We start from the raw sequence: 24,461 nt of genomic DNA, 5'->3' as shown, positions 1-24,461 counted from the left end.
TTTGTAAGTCAGTAAAGTTTCAAAGCAATCAGAAGTAGGCTACGGTATATGTAAAATAGCGTTTCAACCAATCAGAAGTTAGAGGTAGAACAAAGAAAAAGCGCTAACAGTTCTGATAGGAAATAATTTAGTGAACCTTCCGCAGTAGCCAGGGTGGCCCAGAGGGTTAAGGAATACATATCGATGACGTGGGTTTGACTCTCCACCCCTGGCATAACTCTTTTTTTGGTTTGACTCTCAAGGTGTGTGCTTGAAGCAAGCATTTCAAGGACAGCTCTCCATTCAGCGGCGTCTGGTGGGGATGGAATAATTCACATGCAACAAGCGGGAACTTTACTTTGTCCATCTCAGTGACCGGGCCTGCGTCCCTGGTTCAAAGCCACTACAAGCATGTGCAGCTGCCACAATTTATCTCTCCAAGAAACTTTCTCAGTTCAAGGATAAAGAATTAATCGATTATAGAACTTTAGCATTACAAAAACTTTGCGCTTATTGGATGCAGCTGGCAGCAGATTTGATTCACAGAGTCGGCTACTGGATGAAAGAATAGGTATAGATTTGTCACAAGTGCCACCACGCCCAAAGCTGGAGTCTACAGCATCATTTGATGCTAAAGATGAACTGTATTGCAGGATGAAGTGAAAACCACTTGTAGCCAATCAGCGCAAAGACAACTCAAAAACATTGTGGAAGCTATGACGTAACGAAAGCAATCAACTCATCGATCGTGACGTAAGATTTATTGCACTTGATTGCGTTTGATAAAAAAGCGTCAATTTGATGGTAAAGAAATTCTAAAGCAACATTAACACTCAACAGAGTCAGAAGATGCTTCGTAAGAGACAAGCTAAGGACCGAATGAATCGATGGGCACGTGAGGTCAACTACATTCTCAGACAGCAAAATTCGTCATTTTTACATTGATTGAACGTCTGTAGACGTTGATCTGCACACGTTAAATCAATGGAAAAATGACGAATTTTGCTGTTTGGGTTGCTTGTTATCATACTGATATCACAAGGTCATTCTCACAAAATTTAGCAGAGTGCCATTAGTATTTCAAAATAAGCCAAACAGGATATTGTCCTTCTTTTACGTAATTTCAACGTCTGAAAACGTTAAATTATTATGTATACTGGCAATAAAGCACAAAATAAAAGTCACCTTTTTACATCACACTCCAGTTGAACAACGTCGAAATGATAAAATGCGTATTGAAAAAAAATCTTCAGACATGTTTGTGAACAAGATGTGATCGACAGGCACCTTGAAACGGAGGTGTATCCAACTTACACGAAATCGGTGTTTGCCTGAAGTATTTTTAACCCACCCGCATTCCTTACACATGTAGGTTAGTACAAATTAAAATGAGAATAATGTACGTATGTCAATGCTTAGACAGAGGGTTCGACTGACTGGCACTGAGAAGTTGGCGGCTACAACGCGAGGAATGTGATGCGATAGCAGGAAATGATTTCATTGGTCGCAGTGGAATTAAAAAAATCTACGGTATGGCAAGATGATCATTTAGTTCATGGCTCAGTGACGTTTGCGGTGGGTTAAGTTAGAAAACAAAATAAGTCTAATCAAAAAATAAAGAGCCCAAAATGTAGATACCAAACTCATGTTCAGCAAACAAACGTTTCGAAGAAGACAGTATAGTTTTCGAAACGTTTGTTTGCTGAACATGAGTTTGGTATCTACATTTTGGGCTCTCCATTTTTTGATTAAAATAAGTCTGTTCTGCTAAAAACTGAAAAGAAGTCAAAAAAACAACCCAACACTGGACATGTCAACGTCAACCACAATTCTGCAAAGCTTGTTTGCAGGGTTATGAAAAGATTGGCATTTTTCTTCCATCAATAAATCAGTTTTTAACGTCTGTAGACATAAAATCAACGTACAAATGACTGGTTTTATGCAAGGGTTAAGCACTGCAAATGTATTTCACGTTTTGTATTTCGTATACCGCACGAAATAGAATATAGCTTTTCCTCGCAGTGTTTTGATGTAAATACAATGAAAAATAAACTTTTTGCACGTTGACTTGGCGCGGTATCGAACAAGTCAACGACACAGATCCGCTTGATGGTGAGAACAGCGCTGGATAAAACCATTTAATCACGCACAAATCACAAAAACAACAAAGAAGTAACATTCTGTTACGTAGAATTACTACATGCCTAGCAATGAGATTTTTTTAATGCTTTCTTGGTGGAATGAGACCTTTTTGGTCCGTCCAACATCTTTGTAATTTATTTTTAATCTGGATTGATAAACAGATGAATCGCCTAATTTCCCTTACGGTCAACAAAGCTCAAGCAAAAAATAAGCAAGGTGCACCATGCGGGTTGCGAACCCGTGACGCCACTGATCATATGGTATGCCATAGTTTTGTTATAAAATACAGGGGGTGTCAAAAAAGATAACTCATATTTAACACATTGACACATTTTTGCAACACCATGCAAAAAAATTACGTAATAGCTTTGGCTTTTTGAAATATTGAAAAAAACCTAGAAAGCGATCGACAGTATAAATCAAATGAGATTATGTTAAAAAAAAGCACAGTTAATTACGCACTGCAGTCCACTGCTCAGTACGTACAAATGCAGAATAACTTTAGCGATACAAGCAACAGGCTGCTAACTTTGGCATGAACTAAGAATTCGTTTATAAGGAATTCTCCATCAGAAAAGAGCAGTGCTCCACAAAAGAGGTTCGTAAATACAATTCATTAACGCGTGAAAAAGTAGATTTAATTTCAAAACGATAACTGAAGTTTTTAACTTGACGTAACAAACAATTGTAAAATAATATTTTGCGCTCTTCTGGTGACTGCAAACCCGGATATCACAAATATGTGATGTTAATGCAAGAAAAGAGCGTTTTTCCTGGCAGTCAGCACAAGGCTGAGTAGTGAGTACTCACTAGAACAGCGAGCAAATCGGCTGCTGAGAAACAAATAGCAAATAATGGGTGAAACTATCCATGGAAAACGCTCAACCGACCCAGACAACAAATCAAGCGTTTTTTACATTGATTCAACGTCTGCAGACGTTGAATCAATGTATAAAAACGCTTGATTTGTTGTCTGGGGACCAACCCACGCCCTGAAGTGGTTATACCAAACTTGACGTAAGAGCATAACAACATGAACATTAAGCTAGCAATTTGATGTTCCCAGTATCAGAAGCCACCAGCAACTGACGCTTCATCGAAAGGATTGAGAATGTGGTCAGGCTTCCTCGAAGGACGTCGGATCTGAGCTTTGTGGCAGCAGTGGGTTTATCGAGTTGAGCTTTCAGTGTAGTGGAATCTAAGAACGTGAAGTAATTTTTAGTGGTTGATCGAACGTTTATGAACGTAATTCCGTCATTCTACGTCCGGCCGAGAAATCAGTCTCTTTTTATATTGACTCTCTGCATGTCAACAAACGTTGAATCAATGTACAAAGAACTGATTTCCCGATGGGATAATACATAAAACAAACAGAAGCCAGTTATCATTGAAATAAAATACATGGAGCCAGATGGCGAGTTCTGTTGCATCAAATATATTCAACGTTTATTTCTAGCAAGTACAGCTAAGTTTTACATCATGAGACGTAGAACCAATGTAGTAGTGATGTGAAGAAAAAAAGAAAACACAAAAATATTTTTCTACCTCCGTTTGAGTTCTTCATGGGCAAGGTGTGTACGAGGATGCGATTGGAGGAAGATGCCGAGAGGATCTCGTTGTGGAAGGTCCGGACAACGTGCACCGGCTCCGGTATTGAGCGATACACCATGGTCGGAACAAGGTTTCCCGTCTCCCAGTACTGTTATGTAGATAAACGTAACTCGACGTGCGTCACTACGCAACGTGACGTAAATTTACGTGCATCACTACGCAAAGTAACGGGAAATTGTTTTAAGTGATCGAGCACCAGGGGCTCTATCCACTTTTAGAATTCGGGGGGGTGATTTTTGGACAGTGGGCTAAAATCGTCATAGTCATTTCAACTTCTGGGGGGCTGCGCCCCCCAGACCCCCCATTGCAGCATCAGCTTCACTCTGATGGGAGCACAGGGGTTCCAAGTCATTTCACAAAGTATGTTTCGGAAAGGGCATTTTTGGGTAAGCAAACTGGTAGTCACTTAACAAGAAATAATTCTGCCACTGCAAATGAAAACTCGAACCAATCATAAACTACGTTTTCCATGATGCGAAAAAGGGCGAAAAGAAGATGATACAAAGCAAATCAAGTGCTGGATTTTCTGTCAGCTGGTTGGCATAGGGGTTAGGGTTAGAAAGTAGTCATTTCATTGACGTGGGTTCCATTCTCACAACTGCTATTGCTCTTTTTTCTTCTGTAATTACCAAATAAAGTTCAAAACAAGGATTAACTTTCTGGCTGAGTGCAATGCGAGAAAGGTCACAATTGGACGGTAGCCTCTTATAACATGTTCTGATTGGTTGGCGGTGTCATTCTAGTAATTTGCAGTGGCAGAATTTTTTCTTGTTAAAGTGGCTACCAAGCAGACTAAGTTAAAACCAGAGATGTACGTATACGCCGCAAATTCTACGCCGCATGCTTGCGGCGTAGGGCCACATTTTTTTGGATAGTTGTCGCTTGAGGCTACGCCGTAAAGTTTTCGCGTTTTTTTAGCGCATAGCGTCAACGCATACTTTTTTTCGCTACAACACGCCAATACCTTCCAGCGCTGCAGTTGAAAGAATGTTTTCAATGGGCAAAGACATATTCGAACCAAAACACAGCAAAATTTCAGATGAACACTTTCAGATGCTTGTGTTTCTTCGTGGAAATTCAAAATAAAACTTGTTTGTTTCGAGTGGTTTATACCGTGTGAATGTTTGGCACCTAGCAAACAAAATTAGTTTACGCTGGTGTATGCGCTGACGCTGACGCCGTCAACTTTTTTTACAAGTTACGTTGATATTTTATACGGTTTATACGGCGTATGGTTTTTCGAACGTTTGTGTTTACGCTGACGGCGTCAATATTTTTTGTATGCGCTTACACCACTGGTTAAAACACAGTGTAAACGCCTGGCTCGTAGTTCAGGGTTGCCAAACCAAAAAATCTTATTAAAATGAAATATATATTCATACTGAAAATTCATATTGAAAAAAATTTAAAATCTGCTAATAGCGAAAATATTTTTTTTCAAAATTTGATCAATAAAATATCACAAAACCTTTTCAAAGCCAAATGAGTGGGGGGGGTGATTTTGCATTGATCACACCCCCACTCCAATTAGTGGGGGGGTGATCACCCCCCTCACCCCCCCTTGGATAGAGCCCATGTCGAGCACCATCTCGACACACCAAAATACACGTGACTCGCAACGTGACGTACATTTACGTGCGTCACTACGCAAGGTAACGTAAATATTTTTTAAGTGCTCAAGCACCATTTCGACACACCAAAATAACTACTTTGCAAAAATATTTGTCTACGCTACCAATGACTTCCACACACGAATACAAAGCCAACAGGCCCAACACTCACAGCTATGGTTTGGTCAGCGGAAGCGGTCACGAATGTGTTTCCGGTCACGTACGATGACGTGATGACGTCACTGTCGTGAGCCTGCCACATCCGGAGGATGGGACCCATCCGGATGTCCAGGAGAGACAAGACTCCGGAGCTGAAGCCCACCGCGGCGTAGTTACCACTGGAGCACACAGATCTGGAAGAATAAAAGATGCTTCGAGAAGTGAAAAAAAGTTGAATTCCTCAAGATCGACCAGTGGATCAAAATGCATCCTTTTTATATCTCATACGTCGGCTGCGTGTCTGAGTGGTGAGAGCGTAGGACAGATGTTCGAAAGGACGTTGGTTTGAAACCCTTCAAAAGCACGACTGGTTCTTGGCAAGACAATTGGTAAAACGGTTCGAGATGAACACAAATTCGTTTTCTTGCCTTTCGTCTGCTACATTGGCATCTTGACGTCACGATATTTCAAATCGAGTTGATCTTAGAAAGAAACGGAGTAGCTGCAGACAACTGGTGGACCTAGATGTTTCGAGAAGACCAGGCTTATTTGAAGCAAAATGAAGAGAGTCGAAATGATCTTGTAAGACTTGAATTAACAGGATAATTAAAACCTTACCGAAAAGACAAGCTACTTACATTCAGTTTTAAATTTAAAGTCAAAAATCGGAAAAGGATTTCTAACCTTGGTACGCCAACTGAAGGCCCAATGACAGTCTTGTATTCCTGAGCGAGCAAGTCGGTCCGAAGATCGACAACTTTCAAAACTGAATCGGATGTCACCACGAGCAGTTGGCGGTGCGGAGCTGGCGCGAGGGAGAGCGACAAAACGTTCGCTTTGAAATCGTTGCTTTCCAAACTGCTGATCTGTGAAAGGAAAATGGTGCAATGGCTTGTCGAAGTTGCACGTTTGAACAATGAACATGCATGTTACAAAAGGTTCAGAGTGAGTGTTAAAATTTGTTGTTTACAAGAAAAATGGAAACATAACATTCATCTTGACGTCATGAAGAGAATTCAACAATCAAAACTAATTCTAGCAGTTGCGAGATGTTGTTTGAATTGCTGCCTCACAAGCAAGAAGAATAATGTAATAACCCAGACAGAAAATCAGTCGCTTTTGATATTGATTCAACGTCTACAGACGAATACGTCGACAGATGTCTGGGAATAGCACGTTTATCTTGAATGTATGTACCTGTTGGCCAGTGTATGGATCCCATATGTGCAAGCTGCCATCGCACGACACGACCTTATGATCGGCTTCAACTAAGTTTGTGTAGAAGACTGGTTTCTTGTGTTGTTTATAAACGAAGAGTGGCTGAGTGGTGTCATTGTTCCCGCACTGCAGCGACCATATCTTCACAGTCTTATCTTTGCTGGCTGACATGAACCACTCTTCAGAGCCGCTGACGTAGGTCGATCTGTAAAAAGAAAAAGTCGAACATTTTTGAAATTGTCGAAATAACAACTGCAAACCTAACATCATCAAACGTTCAAATCAGATCAAGATTTAGACCTAAAATCGATGATCAGTGCAGGTCGTGGGGGCGTGAAGAATGACCAATTCACCTGACAGCGGCAGAATGGCCCTGGAAAGATTGAAGATCGATTTGGTTGAAGTGGATGTGACTGTCATCGGGGGCCAGTCCTATCTCGTGCTCCCAGTAAGCCAGCCAGTTCCCTTTCAAGTAACTGCTGTCGTCACCTGAAGAATGAATCAGCAATGTGACAGTTTGGATTTGAACATCGAGGTTTTTCAGTTTCAGCCACGTAAGTTTGCGATGTGAATTGATAACATGTTGTTTTTACATCATGCAAATATGTGTTGTTTTTACCTTTCAATTCTTTCTGTTGCGTGGAGTCGACAGAAATGACAACGTTTTCGGCAACTTCTTGTTTGTCCTCCACAACAATTCGATTACCGACTGACGATATTTCCGCACTGCTCTTCACTTCTTTCATACCGTCGGATAGCTACACAACACAAGACGTTACGTCATTTTGAAATTTCGATTACCGCAACAAGATTAGAACTCGACTTTTTTAAAGTTTCTAAAAAAAAAAAAGAAAAAAAAAACACTAACAAGAACCGATAAGTTATAAAGATGGCGCATTAGACCGAGATCATGACTGTTCTTTACGGAATCTTCATCATCAGTCATCACTATCGCCATGCAAGTTATTCAATGCGTTAGCATGCAAAACTTTGTCTTTTATCGAATCAAGACTTAGACCAGATGAGGTAGAGTTGAATTGAGTGGTCGATAAAGCCAATTTCGTGCCCATGTTGAAACGTGTTTCCACAAATTATTGCCAAATAATCAAAACATAAATAGTCCAAAATGTACCGCAGATACTAAACTCATGTTCAGCAAACTTTTTGAAAAGAAACCTGTTTTCATCTTCCATGCTGTTGATGAGATATTGATTGATAATAGTGGCTCAACAGAGTTAAAGATGCAAACAGCTTCGTTTACGAAACGTTTGTTACGTTTTGGGCTCTTCATTTTTTTGATTAGATTGACCAGGCGTTTCAGTGATGTTGCTCCACTGTCAAGTGATCTCTAAATTTCACTTGCCACTAATTGCATTACCACACACGCTCAGTAGAGTACAGTAGTTAAGGCTAAAGGGTATCTGAATAACCTGTTTTAAAAAATATGACATGGCACTGTCTGGATTCTCAACACTTATGTCTGGTTCAACGCATAGAGAATTATATTTATTGGGAGTAAGGTATTGGTAACAGGGTCACTTTCATAAAAGAACGCTTTTGGAAAAAAAGAAAAAATTGAAATATTGTAGAAACCTTACGTCTTTCGTAATTTCTGATGCAAACGCAATCACGCAAAACGTCATGTGATTGTGATCATAGCTCATGATAAAGCATCACTAACAAAAAATATCATATGACGCGAAGCACTCCGTACCTTTGCCTTGGCTTCTGAGGTCAGGTTGGAGGATTGAAGACTGAGATTCTGCACAACATCGTGGTGGTCCTTGAGTATCCTCTCCATGTGGATGCTTCCCATCAGGCGAGCAAACGGGATGTACGCGTGGCAGGCAGCCTCCGGGCAGAAGGCCTCACGAAGTTCGACGTTTATTTCTTCCATCAGCTTTGCGTCAACTGACGCAAGACGTCCGCTTCTTTTTAGCTAGAGCGAAAACCAACGTCATGTTTATTCAGTGAGGGATTTGTTTGAATAGAATCGTGCTAGAAGTAATAACTTTTGTTTTTCTTGCTTCTAACAGTTCTTTCGCAACACATACAGAAGTTAATTTCACTGAGAGATGATAATGTTTCTACGATCATGTTATTTTTAAACAGGAAACTGATAACAGTTAAATGTGTATTGCTCTGTTCTCAGATAACAATGTCACTGTAGCAGCATTGGAAGCCGCAAGTGGCTTTTGGGTGAAATTTGAGGTTAAGTTGTTGTTGTTTTTTTTTTAATGTACGGGAATTCTTTGCACATTTATGTTGCCCATCTTGTCCTTGTCGAATTGATAAAACCAGAAAATTTAAAATTTGCGCTTCAAATCAGATTTCGGGTTCGGGGCAGGTTTGAAAAATGAAATGTAGTAGCGCTTGACTGCTGACGCTTGAACGATGCACAGAGCTTGTACAACCGAGTCTGACAAAGCAAATGCGTAAAATTCCTACCTACCAAGGCTACCAGAATGGCAAGATTAAGTAAATTACTGAAAACCATCCAAAATTTACTTAACGACGAATCCAGTTTCGCGTTCGAAAAAGCGAACTGATCAAGCCGATGTTTGAAAGCACTCACAACAGTCGCTTCGTCTTTAGCTTCTGCATCGGCAGGGGATTTATCCAATGGACTGCTCAATTCGCCATATTGAACGGCGGCGGTTATTGAATCCAATTCTGGCTCCAAAGTGGATGAAATTGCATCAAGATCGCCAAACTGGACAAAGTATAAACGAATCGGTCAAGAAAGTTGCACAAATCGGTCAATTTACTTGGATTTGTCAATATTTTTGTAACATTCCATTATAAAGCGAAAAACTAAATACAGCAAAAAGTTACATTATGAATGAATGAGACTAATATACACGGAGATACAAAGGGTTTGGGTCATACTAAATTTTATTTAAATAAAATTAAAAGTATAATAACTGGCAATCCTGAGAAGAACGGAAAGGTCAATGGTGAGAGCAATGTGTGGGGTGAAAACGAGAAGGGAAAAAAGGACTGAAGAATTGTTGGATATGCTAGAGATGAGAGAGACCATAGACCAAATGGCAAGGGCAAATGGAGTAAGATGGTATGGACATGTGATAAGGAGGGAGGAAGGAAGTTTTCTTAGAAAGGCACTAGATCTAAAGGTGGATGGGAAGAGGAAACGCGGTCGTCCAAGAAGAACGTGGAAACAACAAGTAAAGGATGAATTTAAAAAAGTCGGACTGAAGGAGGAAGATGCAAGGGACAGGGTGAAATGGAGAAAAGGGATAAAAACAATTGCTGCGCGGAAACAATCGGCCACCCCCACTAGTGGGGAACAAACCGACGATGGATTATGATGATGAAAAGTATAATACTCTGAATAAAACCTTCAGTTTTTCTTTTTGCGTTTTCCAAGCAAACTATCTTTGAAGATACGCTGTTATATTATCAACGTTACAAGAGCTGAAGCTTGAGAGCGAAGAATTTTCTCTACACGAGAAGGAATTTGTGAATCTTTGCAAACATCGTTTTTACCTCAATTCCGTCGTCTTCAAAACAGTACAAATCCTCCCCAGTGTTGGCGCTTGCGTCAGAAGCTGTGGTGTTATGAGGGAGGAAGTTGCTAAATATACATTTTAGACGTAATTTTACGTTTAAAAACTCGCTCATAAGTTGAATCGAATAGGTGTAAAACTCCGGTGACAAAACTAAATCGTTCAAATTATAAACAAATACTTTACTTCACAAATTTTATGTCAATACTTCTAATTAGCATTTTTCGTCTTCCAAGTTTCAGTTACAAAACATAACAATGTTGAATCAAGGCGGTGGTGTGCCGCGTCCTGCGTCCGCAAGCCTAAAATTCAGCACTGCATCGCATCGCGAATAATGTATTCATCAAAAAGACGGGAAAGAGAAGACCACAGAAAACATGGAAAGACACAATGAAGGAAGAGCTGACAAAAAAAACTTGAAGATGCTAAACGACAGAGAGAAGTGGAGGAGTCGCTGCAGACAATTGGTCGACCCTGATGTTTCGGGATGAAAACCAGGCTTCTATAAAGAAAAATGGAGAGAGAGAGATATCGCGTAGTGACATCTTTTCAGTAACTGACAGCCGATTGCAGCGTTTATGTGATTGACTCAAACGTTGTTGATAAGAAAATAAACTTTTTCAAAGGGATATTCCATACCTGAAAAAAGAATGTAACAAATCAGTCAAATGCAAACGGGACATCTCTCGGCCGATGCGTAGAGCAATGCAGACAAGAATATCAATCACTTTCAGACAGAGCCGCTTCCGTTGCTCCCCACCCCCTGGAAACCTGCAGACAGTCAAAGATGATCAAAAAACAAAACTCGCCATTTTGTTTTCCATCAGATTGTGTTTTTTGTTAATTGTTTGTCGTATCCAGGCTTACATCCAGTGGTTGAAGATTTAAATTAAGTGGACGGGAAGGCAAGGAAGCCAATCTTCGGTGTCCACCTTCAGCATGCCTTTAAGTGTCCTGCCAAAGACACAGCCGCATGCTCTTGAGCGGTGTCGAACCGGCGCCCTTTAGACTGCGTTCCAGGGCTCTCACCACTCGGCTATGCAGCCGAAGTCTAATCAGATTGTGTTGAAGAAATAACAATTTCATTTATCATATGAGCGTGATGGTGATGTGTTTGCAAATGTTGTTACACATCTCGTGAAACTGTTCGGTAATCAGGTCAACAACCCCTGGATAAATTAAAGGCTAATAAAGTTAAAGAGAAAAAGTCGCTCATAAAATAATACCAAACAATGACAAAATCAACTCAATGGCTCAACCAAGAAACACAAGATACAAGAAATTAATCAAATGTAACACCACAAATCAAGAAGAGGTTTTCTTCTGCTTGGCACTTCTAATGCTACACTTTAGTTGGACACCAAAACTATCGGCACAAATGCACATGAATAAAAATTGAAAAAAAATATTTAACAAAGTATAACAACACACACCTGACATGATTGGATGAGATGACGCCAATGAGTGGCATGATGATCTCCTTCGAGAGCCTGTTAAGTTGCTCCATCAGAGCGTGGTCGCTCATGTAAGGGACGATGCATGTGAGGAGAGTTGTGGAAGCCTCCAGTGCAGCGTACGAGCGCTCGGTGAAGCAGGTACCGGAGATAGCCGAGGAAACCTGGAGGTGCAGTTTATTGAAATGTGACACACTTCAACGTCAAATCAACGTTATACGACTTGCTTTCTCGTGACCTGAAGACTAACTCAAGACAGCAAATTGAACGTTTTTTTACATTGATTCCTGCAGACGTTGAATCAATGTAAAAACGGTTGAATTGCTGTTTGGGAAAGTATAAACAGATATTCCAAAAATGAAACAATTTCGATAAACAGATAAATTTTAAACGGCAAACCACAAGTCACTCGATTGCATTCGACTTACAGAAAACGAGATATGAGGAATGTACTGCAGGGTGAAGAGGACCGAGCCATACAGTGATGCAGCGTATATGAGGCTCCCGATCACTCGCTCGCAGTGTACGTCGCTTGAAGACTTTTCTGTTGAGAAAAAAAATGACGTCATTTGTACTGACGTGAATTGACTTTCAAATGACGTCATCAATCATGAAAAAATAGTCAGTGCTGCGGACAATTAGAAGATACATACGTCCATTTGCGTCTGCGCAGTAACATGCGCTGATGCTGAGAAGAAGCTGTCGTATGACGTATTTTGACGCGATGGTTGGACCCAAGCTGGAAAGCAACCACTCAATACTCGATGAAATGGTGTCTAAACAATGGATGAGTTGGTTATAAGATTGCTGCGCGAAAACATTCCAGCATCTATAGATCACAAAGCAAACACTGGCTGGTCGCTTGTAGAACTGGATAAGGAGCAGTTTGCGAATTTTGTAAGCAGACCAAAAAAGATAATTTTCTAGCTTAATCGTGGCAGTTTCTTGTGCTTACAGCGGGTCGAGCCACGATAGGCAGAATTCCAAAGATAAAGCCTTAGATAGATTACACTGGACAACACAATGTTTGGTGCAACAAAGTTAAGAGGGGTTTTGAGAGTTTGTGAGGGTTGGGAATTTTTGAAGGCTGGAGACACAAATAAAAATGACTGAAATTCCTATCGCTTGGGTGCGTCGCAAGTCCAACAAACTTTTTCAAAAGCGTCGCAACGAAAAAGGTTTGAGAATCACTGTTTAAAACGCGCACACAATCGACCTTCTTGGAGCAGTTGTTGCAACCTACCGTAGCATTCCGAACTTTTCACCAGAGCTTCAATTATGATGCAAGGAAAGGTTTCGAGGAAGATATTGAGGCCCAGTCGCGCCTGAAGTTGCACGAGAAACATTTTGTCGCACAGAGCTGACGCCAAATTGTCGCAGTTGCTGACGTCAGCGCCTATCGCCAAATCTGCGACAACTTTATTGTAGATGGCAATGATTGTGGGGAGGAGTTGTTTGCATGTGTTTTCAGGACCTGAAATTATATACCATTTATGTTAAGGAAATAAAAGTGAAAATACACAGTTGACAAAAATCATAAGAACTTTCGTAGTCATTTTTAAACTTTTCTTCCATCATTTTCCCAAGGTTTCAAACTGTTAGAGTAATATAACCTCTCTTGCTGCAAAAACAATAGTATGACAGTAGTAAAAGTTAAAACAGTAAAAAAATTGTTTTTTGATTGGAGAACTGCTTTGATTTATTTGTTGCAAAACTTCTATATCTATCTTCCTTGCCAGTTACGAGCACAATATGTTCAATGACATAAAATAAACTACGCATTATTCAATCTGAAACAAGAAATAGTCATATCGGCGAAACAGTTTAGAACTTTCCAGAATGTTGGAATGAAAATCAAAAATAACGTCGCGATGTCCACGTCATGAATCGTGCATCGAGCTTGGTACTTCACATTCTCACTGAGTGATGTCGAAAACTCCCTCAATAACCGATCTCAACTTACATAATAATATCTTACCTAGCTCCTGGGCAATGTGGTCGAAGACAAGCAGAAGAATATTGACGGAATGCTGAATCGGTTGATCGAGTAAGCGGACAATGTGAGGCACGAGAATGTCCATGCCTTCAGGACAACCATGTAATTTCCTCAGCAGATTGATTAAATCTCGTTCTACTGCTTCAAAGTGCTCATCTTGGAGTGGAAATTGATAATAGTTTGTCAATCTCTGCAAACAGTACATAGAGATACTGCAGAAACACAGCATTACAAGGCCAGAAAGCAAATTATGAAAATAAAACTAACAGCTGGTACCACTAAAATAAGCTGTGCACCAAGTCTAATCGTTATGCCAGACTGCTAGTGGTACTTATAAGTGAAAATTGCAATTTATTACTTTCCTGTTATATGGGAATAAAGTCTTGGCTTGGAAATCTCGTTTACGTTAGTTGCAAACCACTCGCTCTTGTCCAAATTAATTACACATTTGACTAATGCTATTGATTCAGTCGTAATATCATGTATCAACTCTTTTGGGTGGGAAGTGAAGATAAGTTGCTTCCATGCTACGAAGCATCTGAAAGTATGCGAAACCCCCAGGTTGAGTTTACTCACGGGTTTCTAACTCTTAAAATGAATATTCCATCAGTCAATTGCCGTTGTTGCGCTGGTAGCGGATTTACTTCAGTGATGAATCCTTACAGTTTTTAAAACTTCAAGAAAAAATAAACGACCCAAGTCTATTTTACTTCATTTGTCGGCCAGAGACTGCACGGCACTCTACTTACCACGAGCTGTTCAATGAAGCTGTGGAGCTTATCAAAGTATATCGGGAACTGGGCAATCTGCATAGGCTCAGAAAGGAAGTGCTTGGGCCGGGGAGGTGGGTAGCCCCGACTTGTAGAGTTCTTGAAGAGTCTGCGTCGCTTAGGTTTTGGTCCGTTTTCCGAAATTCCTGTTTCTTCTTTCCTGAGTTCCACGCAAGTTCTGTGATTCAAATGTATGTTGGCTCAGAGATTATGCTATTTTTCACATAAGAGTATCCGCGTCCAATGCACATTCGTTCACCCATTGCACTCACTAACGCTAAAACAGGTAACCATATTCACTGAATATTCCTATCAATGTTTGATCAAAGCAATGTTTCCGTCGTGTTTATGTTACTACAAAGTCTTAAAAAGCTTAGTTAGCTTTTGCTAAATTTCGCAGATTTTTTGCCAACCGTCTGACTGAAATCTTGCAAGTCACATTTCACAATTTGTGACTGCCTGATGATATCATAACAGCTTATGCTGCCTAGCAGAGACATGAGAAAATGCGAAGTTTAAAAAATTTCAGTTAGGCTGATAGCAATAGCCAGCAAAATCTGACATATTATGCCGCGTCTTCAGGTGACGTTAACCAACACAACGGGACGCAAGGAAATTTCACAATTGGCTCAAGCGTTTGTTTTGCTTGTGTTTTCTTAACAGGGTCGCCTGTAGTCCTCAATCAACGCTTTAACAATATCACAATAGTGAAGTTTTGGCGTAAAAATACAAGTCCCCACCTAACGAAATGAACAACAAAATTACAGCAAGCAAAACTACTGAACTACAAAACTGTGAAAACCACCGACCGCGTACGGAATTGAAAATTTGTACAAAACAAATCGTGAAAAGATGTCTCACCGTTCTACAGAATATTTCAAGCAGCTGAGTAAAAAATCCAAAGCGTCTCTTACAGTGATGGGAAATACGTGTTTGTTCGAGCGGTAACTCAGTACGGCTGTTTCGAATCGCTCTGACAACGCCAATTGCGTCCCGGAGTACTTGATGTGAGGTATCATGAAGAGTTCAGAGGTTAGACAGACGAAAACCAACATATTGCGATCGGACGTAATCTCTTGTGCACTACTTTGCAACATTTTGTCTCGGCTGCTTTTCAAGGTTTCTTGTAGTTCTGTTGATATTTCCAATCTGAAAATAAGAATCTATTATGTTTTTATGCAGCAGTTTTTTGTAAAAACTCAGGTTGCAATGTATCACGTTGTATTGCTACAAGGTTGTTGTGTCTTGGCTATTAAACGGTGGTAAATTTTTAGCGAAGAAATTAGTTTGTACGTCATTCCTTTAAGCATGCCCAAGTTGAACAAACACAGTTCAAGTACAATTTCTGTGCCACGCAGAGCAACAATGGCTTTGTAGCGATCAGAATGACAATGACATTTCATGGAGTTGGTACCCGCACTGAAGCTTCATTACACGGCTAAGTGCGAAAAAATCCGCAGTCTATTACGTTATGGTTGAATGCAGTTTTTGAATATTTTCCACGTACGTCTAAGGTGTCTTGTCCAACACAGCTACATGGCCTACAAGGTTGTCAAATTAAAAACGTTTGGCGCCGTTTGTTAAAACTTACAATGCTTGAAACCCTGCAAGCTTTTGCTACTTGTCTTTTGCAGTCGTGCTAGATTTGCGACCATCGCCGTAAAAATAGTCAGTTTACAAGCAAGCGTTTGATTTAAGGTTTGCTTTGGTTGATACACTAATAAAAACGCAGGAATTTCTCTAACCTTGAACCGTCGAGGTAGGTGATGTCACAATTAGCATATTGAAAAACGCACTTCGACATAGTTTTAAGACGCGGAAAAATTCTTTATCAAATTGCGTTTCATTCTCATATAATGAAATCTATTGATGACATTGTCGTGTATGCCGTACTTTAGAATCAATACAAAAAATGCAAGGAGTCGTTAGGTCAAAGTTTTGTGCAGCTATCCACGCGACACGGTATTCCACAGGTGCACACACCTTTCCAATTCAAATGCTTTAAAATTATAAAGTTTCTCAAGTTGGTCGAGAGCAGCGAAGGGCTCATAGTCGTCGGGAAGCCGGATAGCCTGTCCGACATAACCTTCGTCTGATGTTGCGGTGTCGTCCGATCTCACTGCTTCTGACGGCTTGTCGTTAGGACTGGACTGAAATTAATTGATTTACTTTATTTATTTTTAATAATTTCTGAACTGATGGGCTTTGTCAGTAGTGATAATGAATTATTGTTTTACAAATTGTTTTTGTTAACCACTATTTATTTACTGCAATGATAATAATGATTGTAATCAGAAATCCACAATATAATAGTCACCACAACAGAGCAAAGACTGTGGTTTCACGCAACTTCATACCATCTACGGTACCGAAGCATTGCAAGCATAAAATGTATTGCCACTATATTTTATGCAAATACGGTGAAACTTAATGCTATATATATCGTACTTCTGCTTCAATTTTGATTTCCTTCCCATCAACTGACAGCTCTTTGGAGCTGTTGAGTCTTGTTTTCGACAGAATCTAAAACAACACGTCATACTTTGACCAATGTGGTTGATTGTGAGAATATTTGTCATCGAACTGAAAAAGCTTCTTTAGAAGCTTGATCGTGGCAGTTCCGCATACTTGTAGAGCAAGGGTAAGCAACCTTTTATACACAAGGACCGGTTGTGAAAATGAAAGGGTATACAAAGTGGAAAAGGGTCGCACGCGGCCCACCCCTGTTGTCGTGGCCTTAATCTGCCGACGTAGGCCAGGGAACCGAGTTTGGCAGAGTAAAGTTTATGTTTGAAGTGTTGCAGTATAGGTCAATCACATCTTCAAGATTGCTGTTATGTAACCCTTTATGTAAGACACAATATGGTATTCAAGGCAACCACAGCTTTCATAAGTTGCTGCTGCAATTCCTTACCTAATTGTGAAAAAGAAACTGGAAATTTAAAAAAATTCCAAACTCGTTTGAAAACATTCTGTTTTGCTGAACAATAGCCTTACCACTGAATAAAATTATCAACACGTACAGTGTACATCGCCCAGCAGCACAGTTTGCACTATGGACGTAGCGCTACACAACTGCTATTATTATTATACGAGCGGTTGAATAATATAGCAGGTTTAAAGTTGTAAACTCTTCAGCTCATATACCAACAAAAAAAGAACTTTACAAGTGCACTAACCGTATGAGGAAAATAGGGTTTCGGTATTCTCTTCTGTGGATGTGGAGAATTAAATAGTTGGACAATTCCCTGCGTTACCGGCTTGGTGTGTTGGTCAACCAGTTGTCGGCAAACGTTTAACGACTGTATAGCGTGCTTACCCGATAGCTTGTAGCCAAATGTTATGTCGATCCAATCATGTAAATGATTTGACACTGGGTCACTTTCAAGCATGGCCCTGTTGAAACGGGTTAAAAAAACAGTGTGAAAAACAAAATACAGTAATAAGTAAAAATTGCAATGACTATTGGAACACATACAACGTGAAAAACAGAATTTGCTTCCAATAAAGGAGATTTTTAAAAACAATTTTAAAAAGAAAATCATGCAACCTTTTTGCTACATTTTCAAAAACTTACATTTTTGTGTTGTTATTCAAAATGAAGCAAATAAAAGGTTTTAGCGCTGTAACTACAATAAGCTTACATATGTTTTGACACAAAATCTTCCGGTGAATCACACCAATCAGGAACAGCCAAATCAGTCATGTCTTGATGGAGAGAAGTAAAGATAGAAGGATCGTTGTAAAACTCCGGGATGCACTCATCAGGAGTCCACCCCTGCATCCTCTGGATGCTGGATGGATATTCATTCGGCTCCCAGTACGACCTGAAAGATAATGGGATATTAAAGACAAAAATGGCTGAACGTTTTTCGAACAATGATATAAAACTTAAACGAGTTTCCAGGTAAGTAACTTCATGTCTGAGAGGCCATTGCCCATATGGCAACAGATATCCTTATAATCATTCCCAGGTTACATTGTTTGCACTTGTCCTTCCAATTCCAGACTTTGGTGCTCATTAAGCTTAAACTATCCCAGGGGTGTCCAACCTTTTTCACAGGAGGGCCAAATTTGATAATGCAGAAGTGCCTGCGGGCCAACAGCCTCTGACAATCTAGTTTTGCGTAAAGAAAAATGCATATTGCATATATAGCAATATTGTAATTTGTTTAATGTTATTTTCATACAACAAAGCAATGTGCAGGTTTAAGTATTTCATTGTACACATATCACGAGATATCATAAGTTAGGCTGCATAAGTCATCCGCTTTTCCGTCAGACAAACACACTCATGTTAGTGTCAAGGATGAAATTGACGTCTTGATTTCTATTCCCAGATCAAGTATGGTTCGAGGTTAATGGTAGACAAGCTGAAAATATCACGTAGATGGGAGTCGCTCAGCTTTAATCTCAAGCGGTTCTTATTTAAGTTCATAACGGAAAACGTCTGCTCACACAAGATATTGAACCGTACAACGTCAACATTTTTTTTGTTTTATTGCAAATTTTTGCAAAGTTGTTGCTGGCAGCTTCGCAGAGAAGCCCAATTAGCAGCGGTCGTTGAATTTGCTAGCTAGCAAGAAAATGAATGAATGCTTGACTATCACTCATTACAATGCTCTCAGGCAATAAAAACCGAATTTGCAATTATGACGCAACAATGATTTTAGCTTTTCTCCCCTGGATTTTTGGGCGAGAAAATACTGTCTTCATCAATTCAAAAAAAATTCAAATTGAATTGGTGTGATTTGATTAATTTATGTGTGTCTGCGGGCCAAAAATAACACACTGTGCAACAACGGGCGCGGGCCATACAAAAACGTATCGCCGGTCGGATTTTGCCGGCGGGTCACACTTTGGACACCCCTGAACTATCCAGATAGCGGTTAACGAATTTTTTCTATTTAGAACTGGATATAATCTTGTTAGTAAACCGGATAGCATAATTAAGTAACATTACCAATGTGTTTTTTTAGCAAGTTTGGATATCCTTTGTTTCCACCATACGGGAGCGGCCTTGGTATACTAAATCCTCGAATATTTGTCACCAAAACAATTGAATATTTTGCAAATTTCAGATGAGCGTTTGTCTGGTAATTATCGGTTATTATCCAGTTAACCAGTCGGCTAAAAATATATCCGATACATCCGTTATCCCAGTAATAAAAACTATTGATATCTGAACTAAATTTGGTGCCCATGCACATTGCACACTTGTTTCCACTGATGCAACATTTTAACTATTTAAAAATGTTTTTGCTCGCAAGATGATTATTGCAAGACTATTTCGTCCGTGCTTTATGATCTAATGTGGCCGAAAATACAGTGGAAATTTGATTTGGGTAACCACTAACCAGAAACGATTTATCATACCTTACATGCTTTTGGAGTATGTCTTGAGGTATCGTCCTTGCTTTATACACATAGAAGGTGATATCAGAAAGCATGTCAGGTACATGATGAGGTACGTGAGTATTGTGGCCAGAGTTAGGTGATCGCTTTTCATTGGCAGCCATGGCATATTGCAACTCAAGTTGATCATCTCCTTTGTTTAACCTGAAGAGTGAAGATACAATTCAATAAAATTATGGATAGTTTATATTGTTTATGCTACCAGTTCACCCTTCACTACTCAACATCCTATCACGGATTTCGGATGACTTGAGCTTAATATCATACTAAAAAAGTTAGTTTCTGTAAAGTATGATAACTTATACATAACTTTATTATTATTTATTATATACTATGAAATAATTCTGTTCTTGTTCTGACCTGTATTTTGATTTGGTGAGATCTCTCCAACCGCCGTCACACCTTGAAAAATCAGAAACCCATGGTAATATGGGATGATGATTCGGGTCATTGAACCGACGACCTGTTAATACATTGCCATATATAAATTGAAGTATTAGCAAAAGGTATGGTCAGAGATGGGCAAGATCACCTGTTTTGGTGATCTTGAAGATCAAGAACTTCTAAACTTGTATGTTAACCTACTACGTATTTGTAAGTGTTACTAGATTATATTAATCTTTATTGAACCATTTACCCATCTGGCAACCTTGACACTGTTGTCTGATATCAAAAAAGTTTAGAGGTCTGAGGTCAGATAAATCACTCCAAAAAAATGCACAAGCTAGCCTATACAAAAAAGAGGTAGCAACCGTTTTTAGATTTACTATAGTTGTTTATACTCAGACCCTAAACAATTATTGACCAAGGTTAATTTGTGAGATAAACCACTTTACATGACCAAAGTCGACTATACAGTGGAACTCTTTTAGCACTGCCATTCTAAACTTTTTAATCATCTAAAATTGGGTCAAAGCAAACATTTTTTTTTAGAATTTGCAAAACAAAGTTGTGAACAATCAACAAAGTCGAATCATTTTTTGTTATACAACAATAGAAAGTATATATATACAGTATATATATATATAAGGAAGTTAACTTATTTATTATGACTAACTCAGAAAACTTTTTAATTTTTGAAATGGCAACACTGACCAAATTATTGAAACTTTAAATCGACTTTTTTTGGACACATATTATTTTAACAGTGACTTGATGTTTTGGTTTGGTTTGTGAATCTTTATCCTTGGACTGACAAAGCCTTGATAGGTTATTCCTGGTACTTGTTCGCATACTTGTAGAGGCTCTTGACGCAGGGCCGGTTACCGAGATTGGCAGAGTGAAGTTTTTTCCGATTGTTGAAGTGTTGTTGCCGAGAAATTATTCCATTCACTAGGTGCCGCTGAATGGAGAGCAGTCCTGAAATGCGTTGCTCAAGCGCACACCCCGAGAGTCGAACCAGCGCCGCGTGATCTTGAGCCCGACGCGTAACCAATTACATTACCATGTTAGTAATGTAATTACCACAAAATACTTTCTACAGTACGAGCTCAAAAAGTGTCCCAATGTTGTAAGTAAACTTTAGTTTCAACTTTTAAAGTGATCTTGATCTTACTGTTTTTCAAGACCAAAATCACACAAAAAAGTGACCTTAGATCAAGATCACTGAAATAAAAGTGATCCTCAAGATCAAGCCCAAATTGCCCATCTCTGGGTAGGATGATGCGCATTGCGCAAGCAACCAAATAATTAGTTTTCGTGGAAAAGGTAACAAAATTTATGACTTGTAGTAGCGTACCAATGTGAAACATATGTCTCACTCCACAAACTCAATGCAATGTTAAAGTAAAAAGGTGGTTCACTGGTTCTACTTAAAAATGCTCCAGATTTTACGTATATATAGAACGTTGTTACTAGGAAGAAGTCCTGAGTTGTGACCAATAAAAATAAACCTTAACTGAAAGATTGAATCTGCTGACGTTAAACTAGTGAAAAAAGGGTTGATTTGCTAACTAGGTTTCTGCAGTGGCGGATCCAGAGGGGGCAATCCCCTCCCTAAAACAGACAAAAGTAACTTTATTCACTTTAACTTTATTTTTATTCATGTATTTGCAAGGTCAGATTAATGTAGGCCTAGACACCATTGTGTTGAGCTTGAAATTCCCCCTAAGGCTACTTAATTGCATCTGCCCTGGGTTTCTGTAATCAACAGATCTTCGAAATTAATATCGGCACTTTTTTGACACAATTTATATTTTGTTGGATTATTTCACCATTTACACGCCAATAGCCCAGCTAAATTCAAAAGCTGCAGACTGATAAAGCTTCTTTGGAAGCTTGGCAGTGCCACATATTTGTAAAGGATTTTAACTACAATATTCAAACTTTGAAGCCACACAGATATATTTATACTGATTTTTTCCATTCAAGAAATGAAGAGCTTGTTTCCAAAATTGCTTACATCCACTTTTGGTGATTTCGAGAAAACCACGAAAAACGTTTATGACAGTTTCGCTTGGTAAATGTAATGCGCTTTTGATTTCTAACGATGTATAACTACCTACTGAATTGAGCCATGACGTTTGTCCAGATCTAAGGAATATTAGAAGGCTTAGAATCGCCTTTTTATAAAATTAGAAATGTGGATATAAGCGGTTTTGGAAATAAACTGGAGAATAAAAATTGCCAGAATGACAGAAACCAATTTTTGAAACCATTTTTCCAAGCTGACCACCACTAATTCATCACCACAATCCAAATCCACTTTAAACAAAGCAAAAAAACACAGTTATAAAGCTCAAGTGGCTACTAAGCAGTCTAAGCACCGTTGGTAGCTGCAACAATAGGCTGCAAGCCTATAACAGTGCTTATCAGTGTTGCCAGATAGTAGATGCTTCAAACTACCAAACACATTTCAAATTTTGCCAAACTGACCAGAGACTGACTGTCAACTCACCAAAAATGTTTGCCAAAATTCTGCCAACTCAAAATTTTACTGCCAAACAACGTAAAGTTCTGCCAAATCTCGAATTTGGTAGTGAAATTTGCCAAATGGTAACACTGCTGCTTATCACGAAACGATGACAAAAACGGTTTAACAATCAGCGATATGTCACCTGATACAATGGCTTAATATGATTGGTTAATTGTGGATACAAGTGGTTTTGGAAACAAAGTGTGATGGCGCGTAAGCGGTTTTGGAAGAAAACGCAATTTTTAGTGTCGAATTTGAAGCAGAAAGAGAAGGTTTTGGAAAAAAAGGAATTGATAGTAGGTACCTATGGTAATACTCTACCTAATGACACTCTAAACTCAATTTTGGTAAAAGTGGCGCCTAAGCGGTTTTGGAAACAAGCTCTTCAAATACAGACCCACATAATACAAACTCATTTACCAACCTGCCAACTTGTTCAAGTGCATGAGGTAGTCATAGTTAGAGAGTTTTCCACCAACCTAAAATTAAACACAAGTACGACATGCATATTGGACTCCTGTATTTTCTCCATGAGTTATTGAAATAGTATCGACTGCACTTTAAGACTATTTCCACTTTTTGAATTTTATATTATGATCATCATGCACAGAACAAAATCAATCTATATAAATGTTGTACGGTATTATAAAAAACAAACATATCCTTTAATGAATTGAGCAACACAAGATTAAATCTAGCACAAACTAGTGATCAACAATTCCAGATGTTTTTTATTTTGGGTACCGTACAGTACACAACATTCTGTCGCGGGTGACCTGTGACAAGACAACTGACTGCAGCCAACCTATTGCAGAGACATCTCACTGCAGAGTGTATTTCACAGAATAGCACAGAAATAGAAGGTCAGAAAATTACATTATGGCCAAACAATAATAAGATACTGTATTAACTTTAATGGACTTGGTAAAAGCCGACAGTTACAGAAGCAACCGAAAACATAATAAAATGGTGAAAATTAGTTGTAGCAGCAACATACATCATAATGCAGTTATACTTCAGTCTGCACTCTGCAGCATATTGCATCTATATATACAAGGCTTGTGGTACAAAACACTGACACTCCCCAGCTGATTGGAGTAATAAGCTAATGAACTAGTTCAGTAGCCTAACTCAACATGCTTACCCATAAATCAGTGACTTCGTTCAAGGTAGAAGACGAGACAGTTGTTACAGCTTTCTTTGTATCTTCATCAAATTCATCAGAGCAACACTGAGGTATTTTGTGTTCACGAAGGTCTGCTTGGATCCACATTAATTGATCTAATGCCACTCGCCTCCAAGTCAAAGATGCCAGGTCAAGTGAAGATAGATTGATACAAACAAAACTCATTAATTTCAGAAGTTGAAAAAATAGGAATAACGGTCTTGCGTTAGAAGTGCTCAAAAATGTAGGACTATACATCAATGCATCATAAACGCTATGCAATATGCATTTTTTGAGACAATAGGCTCGACTTGAAGCTTTAATTTTTACCAAAACTGGAAGGCAATGCATAGATAAATCGTTGTGCAATGGGATGCATACATGCACTTTATCATCATCAGTACTGTTATTTTTTAAAATGTTTTCTTCATTTGCATTGGCAGAGATAAATTTGTCTTCAAACTTACTCAAAAATAACCTTTCTTGGTCAACATCTTCCGG

At 39.1% G+C, this 24,461-nt stretch overlaps 1 protein-coding gene across 1 annotated transcript; it reads right to left on the bottom strand.

Moving 5' to 3' along the window:
- Positions 1–723: 723 nt before the first annotated feature.
- On the bottom strand, positions 724–24,314 carry LOC145770043 (WD repeat-containing protein 81-like). Its single transcript, XM_082581631.1, has 26 exons — positions 23,940–24,314; positions 23,220–23,274; positions 20,242–20,344; positions 19,843–20,025; positions 18,111–18,293; positions 17,646–17,862; positions 16,915–16,989; positions 16,450–16,616; positions 15,328–15,615; positions 14,446–14,644; positions 13,679–13,886; positions 12,944–13,174; positions 12,350–12,476; positions 12,129–12,288; positions 11,680–11,864; positions 10,886–11,017; positions 10,227–10,314; positions 9,295–9,432; positions 8,434–8,658; positions 7,339–7,477; positions 7,073–7,208; positions 6,699–6,924; positions 6,186–6,367; positions 5,515–5,695; positions 3,667–3,820; positions 724–3,319 (listed from the first exon to the last, which is right to left on the bottom strand). Exons 1-26 carry the CDS (start codon positions 24,309–24,311, stop codon positions 3,162–3,164), a joined length of 4,512 nt encoding a protein of 1,503 aa, XP_082437757.1. The 5' UTR covers positions 24,312–24,314; the 3' UTR covers positions 724–3,161.
- Positions 24,315–24,461: the final 147 nt, after the last annotated feature.

The sequence above is a fragment of the Aplidium turbinatum genome, chromosome 5, assembly GCF_918807975.1.
Source record: "Aplidium turbinatum chromosome 5, kaAplTurb1.1, whole genome shotgun sequence".
In the NCBI taxonomy this organism is placed as follows: Eukaryota; Metazoa; Chordata; class Ascidiacea; order Aplousobranchia; family Polyclinidae; genus Aplidium; species Aplidium turbinatum.
The sequence above is the reverse complement of the archived record's forward strand: the minus strand, read 5'-3'. Positions and strand labels throughout refer to the sequence as shown.

Bases quoted from the DNA above. Each gene is read 5' to 3' on its own strand.
- LOC145770043 (XM_082581631.1), bottom strand. From the start codon at position 24,311: ATGCATTGCCTTCCAGTTTTGGTAAAAATTAAAGCTTCAAGTCGAGCC. The intron at 12,477-12,943 runs GTAGGTTGCAAC...TCCATTGTTTAG, and splicing joins GAAAAGTTCGGAATGCTACG to ACACCATTTCATCGAGTATT. The intron at 6,925-7,072 runs GTGAATTGGTCA...TTCTTTTTACAG, and splicing joins GGCCATTCTGCCGCTGTCAG to ATCGACCTACGTCAGCGGCT.